This window comes from Rhinoderma darwinii, chromosome 4, assembly GCF_050947455.1.
Source record: "Rhinoderma darwinii isolate aRhiDar2 chromosome 4, aRhiDar2.hap1, whole genome shotgun sequence".
NCBI classification, from domain to species: domain Eukaryota; kingdom Metazoa; phylum Chordata; class Amphibia; order Anura; family Rhinodermatidae; genus Rhinoderma; species Rhinoderma darwinii.
The window spans coordinates 297,283,392-297,297,492 of record NC_134690.1 but is presented as its reverse complement, the minus strand read 5'-3'; the positions used below and the strand labels follow the sequence as shown (position 1 = coordinate 297,297,492).

General features: G+C 40.1%; 1 protein-coding gene across 26 annotated transcripts in view; it reads right to left on the bottom strand.

The window, feature by feature from the left end:
• Nucleotides 1-14,101, bottom strand: part of AFDN (afadin, adherens junction formation factor) — a 529,325-nt gene that overhangs the window by 56,699 nt on the left and 458,525 nt on the right. For all 26 annotated transcript variants that reach the window (XM_075862614.1, XM_075862630.1, XM_075862615.1 and 23 more), the window contains 3 exons: nt 3,489-3,580; nt 2,683-2,871; nt 1,424-2,461 (listed from right to left, as the gene is read on the bottom strand). In XM_075862614.1, coding sequence (XP_075718729.1) covers nt 1,424-2,461; nt 2,683-2,871; nt 3,489-3,580 — 1,319 coding nt within the window. The remainder of the gene's footprint in view (nt 1-1,423; nt 2,462-2,682; nt 2,872-3,488; nt 3,581-14,101) is intronic.

Genomic DNA, 14,101 nt, shown 5'->3' with positions numbered 1-14,101 from the left:
ACTGCAGTGGGTTTCCCCAGTCTCCGATCACGTCACTGGGTTTCAGGTGACGCAATCGAAGCGAGGAGTTCTTTTTGATCATGCCGCGGTGATGGACCATTGCAATCAGAAGCTTAAACAACTGGGATCGGAGTTTCCGCAAATCATAGCAGCCTCCTGAATACAGCTAGAAGTACAGGACCTGTTGGTAACGTTAACTGGAGCACTAATAAGCCTTTTCTACAGCGACGTCAAAAGATCTGCACAGCCCACCATCAAAAGCCAGTGGGTGGTCGGTAATAAGGTTTTTTAAGAAAACTAAAAACAGACCTGCATTTTTTTTCCGGAAACTGCACTACATCTGTACATGAGCTATGTCTGTGCAGATCATGATTAAAGGGAATGAGACTGAACTGCAATAACAGATACATCCCAAGAACAGAAGTGGTGCTGTTTGTGGAAGAAAAAAAAAAAATTGACAAAAAGTCTCCCTTGAGAAAGACCAGTTGCTAGAGATAGCACGCAGGGGTAGGATGAATCCTTTGACAGCTGTCATTGGTAAATATAATTCACTGACCGACAAAATGGCTAATTGATGGTTGTAACTTTGTATAACCAATGACATTAGGAAGAAACATCTCTAGAGCACAAATTGCTCGCTTGAGTACAAACAAGTTGTTATTTGGCCAAAGATATGTTTTAACTGAAAGTCATTGAGAAGGTCAACTGAATCTCACTCCTCCGATGGAGATTAAAAAGAAGCCATTGTCATTGGAAATAGTGTGACACTGAAAAAAAATCTCATCAACAACACAGAAGACAATTGCCATAATACACCAGAAAGATAATTATGATTCTTCATTTCAGAATACTGAAGGGTAGAACGTGTATATACGTTATAGGCCACATGTTAATATTACAAACTTGTAATATTGTTCAGTCTCAGGACAGGTGAGAGTCACAGAGGGGATATGCCATTACTTTGAAATTAATTAACGCTTTAAATATACCTCATATAAACCTTACCTGTTTGCAGCTGCAATGGAATACTGGTATAATGTATTTTATTTTTAAGGACCATGTTTTTTTTTAATTTACCTCTTGGCATCTTTCCCACATACCATAAATATGTAGTAGTATGAGTATTGACACAAAATGTGCTTTTTAACCAAGTTAGGTATTTTAAGGGCTCTTGTGCCCGACTGCGTGCGCCGCCCAAGTCCCATTTGTGACCCATTTGTGAGTCCCATTTAAGACCGGACAAGTATCTTTCAATAGATCGGAGAGTTGGTCCGTTTTCACGGACCCGATTTACGCACTGGAGTGAATGGGTCAGTGAAAATTATCGGGTGCCACTAGGATGCCATGAAAAATGGCCCGAGTAGCACTCAGTCGTGTGCAAGAGCCCTTAGAATAAAAAAACGAAAATACAAATCTGTATTACCCTTGCTTTTCTCTCTGCTTCCAGGCGCTGCATAATTAGTATAGTGTCCATATCATCATCTTCTTCATCCTCATCATCATCCTCATCTTTCTGCTTGGACTCTTGGAGCCTCTTCTGGAACTGCCACTCTAGCATTAATTTGCGTAGTCTGTCATTCTCTTCAGCAGAGCGTTCAGATTTGTTCTGTAGTTCATTGATCTCCTTGCTGAGCATATCTACAATGTGCATTTGCTGCTGCTTTTCCAACTTTTCCTTGGCATCCCGCTTCCAGGGATCTGGAGAAAGGCTGTCACTAGAAGAAAGTTCCTCTTTGCTGATTGTTATATACTGAAGGTCTCGTCTTTCGATTGTGCGTGGCTGCTGTTGAGGTTGCAAATCCCGGATAACTGTTTCTTGCGGACGGGAAAGAATTGCAGGTTTCTCTGGTCTTGTCTGTGGTAGAATTGGAGGTGGTACTGGTACTGAAGACTGCGGAATAACAACCTGTGCAGGGGCAATAGGCTGGATCCGCACTTTTCCAAGTTTTCTCTCTTGATCTCGTCTCTTTCTTTCTCTTTCCTCATCTAAGCGGGCTTTCTCCTTTTCATACCATCTCTGATGTTCCTCTCTTTTTTTCCTCTCTAATGCTGCAGATTGTGAGTTTAATGGAGAACACAACTGATTTTGTAATGGTGGTGGTAAATCCACAGGAACACCCTCAAATTTCTCAAACTCTTCTCCATAATGCATTGGGGGTGGTGGTGGTGGTGGTAGATCTGTTCGAACAGGCTGTAACCCAGCAACTGGAGCAGCCAGAGATGCAATTGGAGTTTTCCAACGCCCAGGTCCAGTTTTATTTAATGATGAGGCAGAAGAATATGTTTTCATAGAACTGTTTAGATGTTCTTGGCTGGATGTACTAGATTCCACAGTTTGATTCATCCAACCATCTTTACTATCTAAAAACTCTAAATCTTTATGCATGACAGGCTCTATTCGACCACTTTCTGATTGAAATACTGGCTCATCTCTTAATTCTTCTTGGGAATGTGCAATTCGCTGGTAAATTAAACAAAAAAAAAAAGAACATTTTACAATGAGCTACAAAGCAAATAAGACTATGGTTAGATTCATATCTACAGAAAGCAGTTAATATTGAGGTTTTTAAGGTATTGTAACTGCTATAGGTTGGACATTTCTCACTCTTGAAAAAAAAGACTACTAAATAAAAAATAAAAATAAATTTATTAGCTTGTCTGACTTTTCTGGTAACTGCTTACTTGAACAGAAGTATTGCTGGAGTGGTTGCTTCCAACTTGGGCATGTATTTTCTCTTCAAAATCTGGCCGCTGGCTTTGTGCAGGAGTTATTTTATCTTGAGATTTGGGATTTGGAAAAGTGAAATATTCTCTTGTATAGGTCTGTGTTGGGATAGGATAAGCCTCTGGTCTTGATGGCACTTGTGGTTCCTGAAATAAAGATACTATTTAAAAAGAAAAGCTCTAAAATGCAGATCGTTCGTGATGTAACAGTTTATCACATACTACATTTTTGAATATCAGTAGTGTGTAAAAAATGAAAAAAATAATTAGATTTCCAACACCCCACCTCTACAACATCCCCCGCAGGTCTTTATCAACTCCGCTGCAGTGATCACATGGGGAATTAGAAAGGCAAGTACATTTATTAAGAGTTAAAAGGGTTGTCCAGTCCCAAGAAATTGATGGCCTATCCTAAGGATAGGCCATCAATATCTGATCGGTCAGAGTCCGACTCCCGTGACCCCCACGGATCACCTGTTTTGAAGTGGCTGAAGCTCATATCCCGTAAAAACAGCTGATCGGCAGGGGTGCCGAGAGTTGGACAACAACCGATCAGAACGCCCAGCCACACAACATATAACTGAGAAAAGCAGAACTCCCGTCTGGGTGAAAACGATGACCAACATGGAGAAGCCTAAATTCAGCATTTCTGTCAAAATGATTCCTATTCATTCAAAGGAAAAACATTGGAAACAAGTCGAACAAAGCCTGCAAATACAATTTTGCAAAAAAAAAAAAAAAAAAGTTTTAAAACAATAACTAACCTCCGTACACAAATTTCCTGTAGAGACTGATGTGATCTTCACAGGTGCCGTACTGCCATATGCATTTTTTCCTCCTGGACTTTGAGGCTGATCTGTTAAAAAACAAAAATTAAGTGTATTTTTGCATACATTATAAATAATATAGCTGTAAATTTACAGGCTAAAAGGGACTGGTCCTTGTGTCTGCAGCCTGTTAATTTACGTGCAGAGTTTGATGGCAATGTGCGCTCACACTAAGAGCCCGATCTTATACTGTGACAAGGAACTGACAATCAGTTCTGTCACAAAGGACACATGAACACAGTGCTCATATTGGGCTGTGTGTTCTCGAATGCAGAAGCGCTTCTTCTGCCTTCCGGCGGTTGCTAGGGGCCCCTCTGACATCAGTAATTACGTGTCAGGAGATTCCCTGCGCAGAGAGGGCAAGGAGGCATGCAGAGAAGACACGATCTGCATCATCTTTGAATGTCTGTGTATACAGATCCCTAGAAACCGTAAACCGTAATATAGAGGGCTGTTACTATTAGATCATTGTTTTCAGTTATCTGTTTATGGGGACAGCAGGGAACACATGGTGCCTCCACAGTAAAAGAATAAAAAAATGAATACATAAATACAGTAAACTGTAAAAACAAATACAAAGTCAGAAAAACAAAGTTAGTGCACACCTCTCTGAACCCACACACAGCAATTTTAGACATTTTGTGTGACACTAATGCATTGTGAATGGACGTCAGTTGCTCAGGCATTAATACGTTACTGTCAGGCATAATGAACGTTACTCTAAACACAAAATAATTTTTCCAGGCCACCTATTTTAGTCTGTTTTACCTTGGCCTTGTCTGCTTCTAGTTTCAAAACAACTTTATTGTATTTTCTTAAAAAATAAGCAATCAGCTAGGAACCCCGCACAGGGGGAATTTAATATTATAATTTTTCAGTATGTCCTCGAACAGCGAGGACTAGAACAATACAAAATGATCAAACCATAAAAGCCAATCCAATGTATCCATATACAAATTAGTACAAGAGGTGAAGAGTAGGTAAGAACATAAGCAAGAGAGGTATCATATGACTGAACCAGATGTTGTAGGCCTGGGGAAATGCTCTGATCCATCCAGGGTTGCCAGGTGATGAAAAATAGGTCCATATTATCAGATCAGAGGGCAGATATTTTTTCATAATACATGATTTTACAAATGCTCTCCTTTCTTACATCAAATGATAAATGTTGGAATTTCCAACTGGTTCAAACTGTATCCTAGCTGCCAAACATATGACCTGGGAAAGGTTGTACTGCCGATTACTTAAGCAAGGTGGCTTATCCCCCAAGAGATAACAGAATGGGATTTGAAAACATTTTTTTTTACCTAAAGCAACACTATTAAGGTCATAGACATTCGACCAGAAAGTGGAGACAATCCGGGATGACAACCAAATATGAAGATGCGAACCAGTTTCCTGAAAACATAGGAAACAGAGTTGTGAAGATGATGAATAGATCCGATAAATTAGTGAGGGGACCAAGTAGGGAGTAGAACTTTTATAGAATTTGCAGACAAGCCTACTTGGTGATGGCCTTTAAATATAGCGGTTCAGCAATGTTGCCATTGAGTTAGGGATAAGGTCACACCTAAATATTTTTTCCAGCAGAGCATAAATTGAAGTTTAGTATCTTGAGGAGGGTCATTAAATTTAAATATAAGGAGATAGTCCCTGGTTGAAATTGGCAGTTCCGGCATAGTGCAATTGGGGCTATCCATCTCCTCAATAATGAAAGGAAATAAAAAAAAATTGGGCTGGATCAAATTTGTCCTTAAATTGCTGATTTTCCATTCATTTAGAGGTGAATTTAAAAAGTAGTGTCAAATTTTGCCTAGTCCACCAGTTTAAAAGGACCAGGGTGGAAAATTAGGATATAAAAAATTTAGGGATACGATGTAAGAGGCAAATTATTCCAAATTGGAGCTGGAAGGGAATGGAGTTGTAAAAGTTCTTTCTTAAACTAGAGCATAGAGGTCCATGAGCTGGGGAGCTAACTACTGTTAATTGAGCAGCTTTGCAATATCTGAGAAAATTGGGTACTGAGAAGCTTCCCAGAGGCCTATGGTAATACATCAATTTGTTATGAAGCTGTGGGTTATTATAAGTCTGAATAAATCTTAATTTAGTATTGAAAATTAATGATATTTTTGGGTAAAGGAAATAGCCGAAATATCACCCAAGGGTAAACTAATTTTGTTAAGTATATTACCAGAGCTTTCCAAGACCCTGAAGATTTCAAAGGGGATTCCCTTTCTGCGATTACCTTAGTTTAGGGTACAAATTGCTCCTCATCTCCATCATCTTCATTTCATGCCATTTAAAGGGTCAGGGCACCTAACAACTCAGAGGCAGCTCCTTTCCTACTCCCCCCTCAGACTGTATTCTTTTAACCCGGAAGTTACTTTATTGCTGAACAGATGCCCTGCAGCCCAAGAGGAGCAACTCGAACTCTTTGTAGGCCTTAAAAAGGGGTGCCCTGGAGGTGGAAGGGTGCAATTACTATTGGTCCTCCATCATCATCAGGGACAGCACACCTAACATTGTGACGCATGTTCAGTTCACTTTCTACAAAGATTGCAGTGATCCTGAACTGTGTATCTAGTGCCCAAGTCTAGCTAGAGATTGACCCACCCCTCCTCACCCGCATTAGACAATTTCACCTATGACTCATACTACACGTGGTAAATGGTGAGTAAAGGGTAAAGAAACAGGAGGTTTTCATAAATGACTGGATCCCAAGATATGTTGGACACTGTGGCAATGGCACCCCCAACTTCCCCATCGCTTACAGAAGACCAAGAGTTTGTAGTCCCAGGTGCACTCTCACGCCACCAAAACGCTTGGAGCAGTTCTCCAGAATTTAATCTATGGAGAAGAGCCCATCACCAACCCCCTCACTGTCTCCCTTTGATGGCTACCCAAGCCCTTCTCCAACTCAATCTACACAACGCTCCCCTACCCCCACTTCTCAGATAAATAAAAAATTCTAGGAAATACCATTGGCCATCAGCACCTTCCAATCTACTCTAATGGCGAAGGTTGACGAGCCTAAACTTGACTTTACCATAGTTAAGCATGACTTTTTTCAAGTGCCTGTTTTTCGTTTAGAGATAAATTGTTTTGAATACGCATAGAAACACCTGATTGACATTCTTGTTTATAATCCTCAACATCTAAGTATATATGAAATGAAGGTTTCCACCACCTGCATGCATGTAGATGTTTGAAAACTGCTTTTATTAAATAAACCCCACTGTTTTAGGCATAACTCATGACCCAATTCAGCATTTTTATTACTAGTGGGTATTTGATGTTGGGAAAGCCATGCCTTAATTCTAATGGGCCTAAAATAAAATTGGATCTAACTGCCCCGCCAGGTAGGCCTAGCGTTTCGGGTAGGGATTCCCTTCTTAGTCCTTTAGCGATCTTTTGTATAAGATTCTAAGGAAATTTGCCATATCTGCTAAATCCTATATTAGGGATACTGCTGATTTTTTACTTAAGATGAGGGATATCTCCATTCCCACGGGGGCTTTACTATTCTCATTCAATGTGATTAGCTTATACACATCGATAAATCATGAAAAGGGGTATGAGTAGTGTGAGTAAGACATTGGACCATACTGAATTTTCCAATGAAAGTAGGGAGTTTTTAATGGGTCTTTTGGAGATCGTGTTGACCTGCAATTATTTCTTAATTAATGATGAGTACTTTGTACAGCTTAGAGGAACAGCCATGGGGTCAAATGTGGCCCCCACATACGCCGATATGGAGGAGACGTCGGTCTATGTATCCTACCACTTTACTTCGGTTCTTGGGTGGTGGCTATACATAGAAGACATCTTCCTCATTTGGACGGGTGACTTACCCAGTTTAAACCTGTTTTTTGACTTCTTGAATAAAATTTACCCTGATATTAAGTTCACTATGGTGGTCCCTGGTACCAATATCCAATTCCTGGACACTATGGTCCTTATACAGGATAATAGACGTAGGACTGATTTACATGTCAAACAGACGGATTGTAATAATTTGTTAAGTTATGACAGTCATCATCCCAAGGGGATGATTAAGTCCTTACCGTATAGCCAGCTATTAACCCCTTCAAGACACAGCCTGTTTTGGCCTTCAGGACACAGCCAATTTTTTCAAATCGGACATGTTTCACTTTATGTGGTAATAACTTCGGAATGCTTTTACCTATCCAAGCGATTCTGAGATTGTTTTCTCGTGACACATTGGACTTTATGATACTGGCAAAATTTGCTCGATACATTAAGTATTTAATTGTGAAAAACACCAAAATTTAGCGAAAAATTGCAAAAATTAGCATTTTTCTAAATTTATATGTATCTGCTTGTAAGACAGGCAGTAATACCACACAAAATTGTTGCTAATTAACATCACCCATATGTCTACTTTAGATTGGCATAGTTTTTTGAACATCCTTTTATTTTTCTATGACATCACAAGGCTTAGAACTTTAGCAGCAATTTCTCACATTTTCAAGAAAATTTCAAAAGGCCATTTTTACAGGGGCCAGTTCAGTTGTGAAGTGGATTTTAGGGCCTTATATATTAGAAACCCTCGATAAGTCACCCCATTTTAAAAACTTCACCCCTCAAAGTATTCAAAACAGCATTTAGAAAGTTTCTTAACCCTTTAGATGTTTCACAGGAATTAAGGCAAAGTAGATGTGAAATGTTCAAATTTCTTTTTTTTTTGCAGAAATTCATTTTTCATCTATTTTTTTTTGTAACACAGAAAGTTTTACCAGAGAAACGCAACTCAATATCTATTGCCCAGATTCTGCAGTTTTTAAAAAGACCCCACATGTGGCCCTAGTGCACTTATTGACTGAAGCACAGGCCTCAGAAGCAAAGGAACACCTAGAGGATTTTGGGGCCTCCTTTTTATTAAAATATATTATAGGCACCATGTCGGGTTTGAAAGGCTCTTGCGGCACCAAAACAGTGGAAATCCCCCAAAAGTGACCCCATTTTGGAAACTATACCCCTTGAGGAAATTATCTAGGGGTATAGTGAGCATTTTGACCCCGCAGGTTTTTTGCAGAAATTATTGGAAGTAGGCCGTGAAAATGAAAATCTAAATTCTTTCAAAGAAAATGTAGGTTTAGCTTATTTTTTCTAATTTCCACAAGGACTAAAAGGAGAAAATGCACCACCAGTTTTGTAAAGCAATTTCTCCCGAGTAAAACAGTACCCTGCATGTGGTCATAAACAGCTGTTAGGACACACGGCGGAGCTTAGAAGGGAAAGAGCGCCATTTGGCTTTTGGAGCTCAAATTTAGCAGGAATGGTTTGCGGAGACCACGTCGCATTTGCAAAACCCCTAAGGGACCAAAACAGTGAAAACACCAAAAAAGTGACTCCATTTAGGAAACTACACCCCTTGAAGAATCCATCTAGGGGTGTAGTGAGCATTTTGAACCCACAGGGGCTTCATAGATTTTATTAGAATTGGGCAGTGAAGATAAAAAAAATCCTTTTTTTCCAATAAGACGTAGCTTTAGCTCAACATTTCTCATTTTCTCAACAAATAAAGGAATAAAAGAACCCCAACATTTGTAAAGCAACTTCTCTGGAGTATGGCAATACCCCATTTGTGGTCATAAACTGCTGTTTGGGCATACGGCAAGGATCAGAAGAGAAGGAGTGCCGTTTGGCTTTTGGAGCACAGATTTTGCTGGATTGATTTCTTGACACCATGTCACTTTTGCAAAGCTCCTAAGGTACCAGTACAGTGGAAACGCCCCAAAAGTCACTCGATTCACGAAACTACACCCCTTGAGGAATCCATCTAGGGGTGTAGTGAGCATTTTGACCCCACAGGTGTTTCATAGATTTTATTAGAATTGGGCAGTGAAAATAAAAAAAATCCTTTTTCTTCAATAAGACGTAGTTTTAGCTGAAAATGTTTCATATTCTCAACAAATAAATGAAAAAAAGCTCCCCAACACTTGTAAAGCAACTTCTCCTGTGTATGACAATACCACATATGTGGTCATAAACTGCTGTTTGGGCACAGAGTAGGGCTCAGAAGGGAAAGAGCGCCATTTGGCTTTTGGAGTACAGATTTTGCTGGATTGGTTTCTGGTCGCTATGTCGCATTTGCAAAGTCCCTGTGGGACTAAAACAGTGGATCCCCCCCAGAAGTGACCCCATTTTGGAAACTACACCCGTCAAAGTATTCACCTAGGGGTGTAGTGAGCATATTAACCCCACAGGTGATTGGCAGAAATTGGTGTGCACGCGATGTTGCAGAGTGAAAAGGGTTTTTCAATAGATATGCCAATATGTGGCGCCCAGCTTGTGCCACTGGAGACACACACCCCAAAAATTGTTAAAAGGGTTCTCCCGGGTATGGCGATGCCATATATGTGGAAGTAAACTGCTGTTTGGGCAAACTGTAGGGTTCAGAAGGGAGGTAGAGCCATTTGGCTTTTGGAGCGTGGATTTTGCTTGTAGTAGTTTTGTTTTGAGTCTTACTGGTGTTTCCGTTTATAATGTGGGGGTACATGTAAGACGGGCGGAGTATATAAGGGGCATAGTCAGGTGGTATAGTGGGGTAAAAAAAAAACAATAAAATAATCCATAGATGTGTGTTATGCTGTGACTTTCTGCACAGGCCGGTGTCGCACTAATAAATGGTCTTTACTTAGTCCCCTTTTGGACCACACTCTGGACCTTTTCAGTTTGGGGGATTTTGCAGGAAAGTGTTGTCCTGGTATAATACGGGCGCCCTCACTTCCAGCAGATATGTTTGGGCCCTCCCCTTCCAGGTTCCCTAATTTTAGGGGCCTTGATAATTCGCCACTTGAAACAGAAGAAACGTTCCCCTCGGGCCGGCACAACTGCATATTTTTATTTCCTGGCTTATTGGTGCCTTGACTAATTTTATTTTTTCATAGACGTAGTGGTATGAGGGCTGTTTTTTTTTGTGTGTGACGAGCTGTAGTTTTTATTTGTACTATTTTGGGGCACATGCGACTTTTTGATCACTTGTTATCCTTTTTTTTTGGGAGGCAACGTGACCAAAAAACAGCAATTCTGGCATATTTTTTTAGTTCTTTTTATACAGCGTTCACCACGCATTATAAATTACATGTTCACGTTATTCTGCGTGTCAGTCCGATTCTGGCGATACCAAATTTATAGCACTTTTTATGTTTTACAACTTTTTGCACAATAAAATTACTTTTGTAAAGATAATGGATTTTTTCTGTCGCCAAGTTGTGAGAGCCATAACGGTTTTAATTTTTTCGTCGACGGAGCTGTATGAGGGCTTGTTTTTAGCGAGACGAGTTATAGTTTTTATAGGTACCATTTTTAGGTACATGCGACTTTTTGATCACTTTTTATTTCAATTTTTGGAAGACAAAGTGACGAAAAAATAGCAATTATGTCAGTATTTTTTAGTTTTTTTTTTACGGCGTTCACTGCGCTGGATAAATAACATAATATTTTATAGTTCAGGTCGTTACGGTCGCAGCGATACCAAACATGTATGGCTTTATTATTTTTTTCAATAATAAATGACTTGATAAGGGAAAAAGGGCGATTGTGTTTTGTGTTATTATTTAAAACTTTTATTGTATTTTTTACAACTTTTATTTTTACATTTTTTACACTTTTTTTTACACTTTTCTTTAGTCCCACTAGGGGACTTGAAGGTCCAACTGTTTTATTGATGTTCTAATACATTGCACTACCTATGTAGTGCAATGTATTAGAACTGTCAGTTGTTCACTGACAGCAAGCCGATCAGGCTCCGCCTCCGGGCGGGGCCTAATCGGCTAACGTAATGGCAGATAGGAAGCCATTGTTAGGCATCCTGTTGCCATAGTAGCAGTCGCCAGCCTTGCCATCGCGTGGCAAGGCTGCCGATTGCATACAAACCACTTTGATGCAGCGATTGCATTGAATCGCTGCATTGAAGGGGTTAATGCCAGGAATCGGAGCTAGCTCCGGTTCCTGGCGATAGATCGGGGTGTCCGCTGTAACATACAGCGGACACCCACTGCTGATGACGCCGGCTCAGCTTCTGAACCGGAAGCTGAGCGGGCGCCATCTTGCCGATGGTACCGGAAGCCTCCTGGGCCCCGCCGACGACGGGGCATAGGAGGATTCCGTTACTGGCGGACCGGGAGGTAAGTATTACCCCTCCGATCGCATTTGCAGCCACCGGCAACCCAGCGATCACGTTGCTTTGTCGCCGGTGGCTATAAACTCCTCACATGCTGCGATCTCTATTGAACGCAGCATGTGAGGGGTTAATCGGTCGGATCGGAGGCTAGCTCCGGTCCTGGCCGATACCTCAGGGTGCCAGCTGTAACATACAGCTGTCACCCGGCGGTGATGTCGCTGGCTCAGCTCCTGAGCCAGCTTCATCTCCATCACGTACAGTTACGTGGAGATGCGGGAAAAGGCCATCTCCCATCACGTAACTGTACGTGAAAATGCGGGAAGGGGTTAAGGGTTAAGAGGATAGTGGAGGACCCTAAAAGTTTGGATGATAAACTAAACCTTATGGCTAAAAAATTTTTGGAGAAAGGATATCCAAAGAAGATTTTACATAAAAAAAAGGAAAAAAAAAATTTGAAAAAAAGTTAAATTAACTGATCGGGATGAACCTTATCAGGGTAAAAACAAAAATAAGAATAAAAACAAAAGGTAACAGACTTCCTATGGTTTCCACCTATAATATATGTAGCCCAAACATAGCAGGGATTATTAAGAGACATTGGAAGATTCTTGGCAACGATTATGACAAAATAGTGGAATTTTAGTCTCCTCCACTATTTTCTTATAGAAGGCCCCATATTCTTAGGGACAGACTAGTCATGATGGATGTCAGCAAAAACAAAGGTCTCAATAGAGGTGGACAGTCCGATATGACACATAGGGGCTGTTTTCCCTGTCTGTCATGTGAGAACTGTGCCATAATGATCAAAGGAAATGCTTTTGTGCACCCGGTTACTGGGAGAACTTACAATATTAATTCTTACTATACATGTAAAAGTGACTGTCATATGTCCGGCATTGTCCATGTAATTTGATTTATGTGAGTGAAACTACAACGGAATGCCGACTAAAGTTGAATAACCACAAGTCCAGCATAAGGACTAAGAAAAGTGAACTCCCTGTGTCACGACATTTTATGGAGGTAGGACATACTGTCCAACAACTCAGGTTCATTATTATTGACAGGGTTCCTCCATTAAAGCGTGGTGGCAACATGGAACTGATCCTAAAACAACGTGAGGTACAATGGATTAGTAGATTGAATTCACTGTCGTAATGGTCTCAATGTGGACTATTCCTTGAATGTATTCAAGTAATGATCATGACTTTGTTCCCGATACAGGATCTCTGACCCATATATATTGAGATTTATTTTGCTTATGCAGCCTTTGGTGTTACGAATGTCGGTTCATGTGGGGATGGTCTCTTGCCCTGTGAGATCTGTTCATTTTCCATCCATCTCCTACTATTAGGCCGTGGTTAAAGGGATTTGAGAGTAATAATTATACTCTAACAGATTATGTTTATATTTGTCTATTGACTCTTTCTCTGTTTTTAGATAGAATGATGCTCTTTTCTGATATAACTACTGGATACTCACCATTTGAACGAAAAAACATCGGACAAATATGATACATTTTTCTGTCCTTATGTTTATTTTTTAGTAAAATTATTACTTCTATTTTTGATTTTCTCGTGAGGTCAATGAGAAACTTTGGTAACACAATACAACCATTTCGCATGTATGCATTGTAATAAAAGATGGGATTATTTATAATCCTTTTTCACTGATTTAGTGAGATGATTTTTAACTCATGGATACATTTCCTGTATTTTGGAGTTTTGGTTGGAATAATATAGAGCTTCTTTCTTATAGCCATTGATCCCGGATTGGTCTTCACCATATACCTCTGTGTGGATTATAGATCCACACACTGGTGGAGTGGATACCCGAGACCTGAAGTTCCCGCATATGAAGACGTGGGCACTATCTACTCTCTAGGGACGTACGGCATAAAAGCCGTTACTGTTGGTTACAATGATGATTAACTCTGACTTTTGAACTGTGAATTAAAAAAACATTATATAATCCGTTACCAATACAGGATACACTATCTGTGACTTGGTTATAACACTTGTATAATTAATTTAGTGTATACACGTTTGATCAAAGATGTGGTCATAATCTTTAGTATTGATAGTCCATTCCCTAGCTAAATATGGAGCTACAGTGCATACTACACTGTAGAGCGCTTGCAAGCAAACTTCCTTACTCTAACGTAGTGATGTCAGCCGCTATATTGTTGTACTGTGTCCTCGTAATCATAGAACATGTGAATTGCTAAACCCAATGGACAGATAGTTTGGGCATGCGCAACTCCGTGCTTGAGACGCCGAGAATTTTTTATTCGATACATATGGAGTCCACTCAGGAGAAATATATGTTTAGATTGGTGAGTGCCAGCTTCTTTTGATTTGAACCCCTTAATGACCAGCCTATTTTAGACCATTTTTTAAATTTT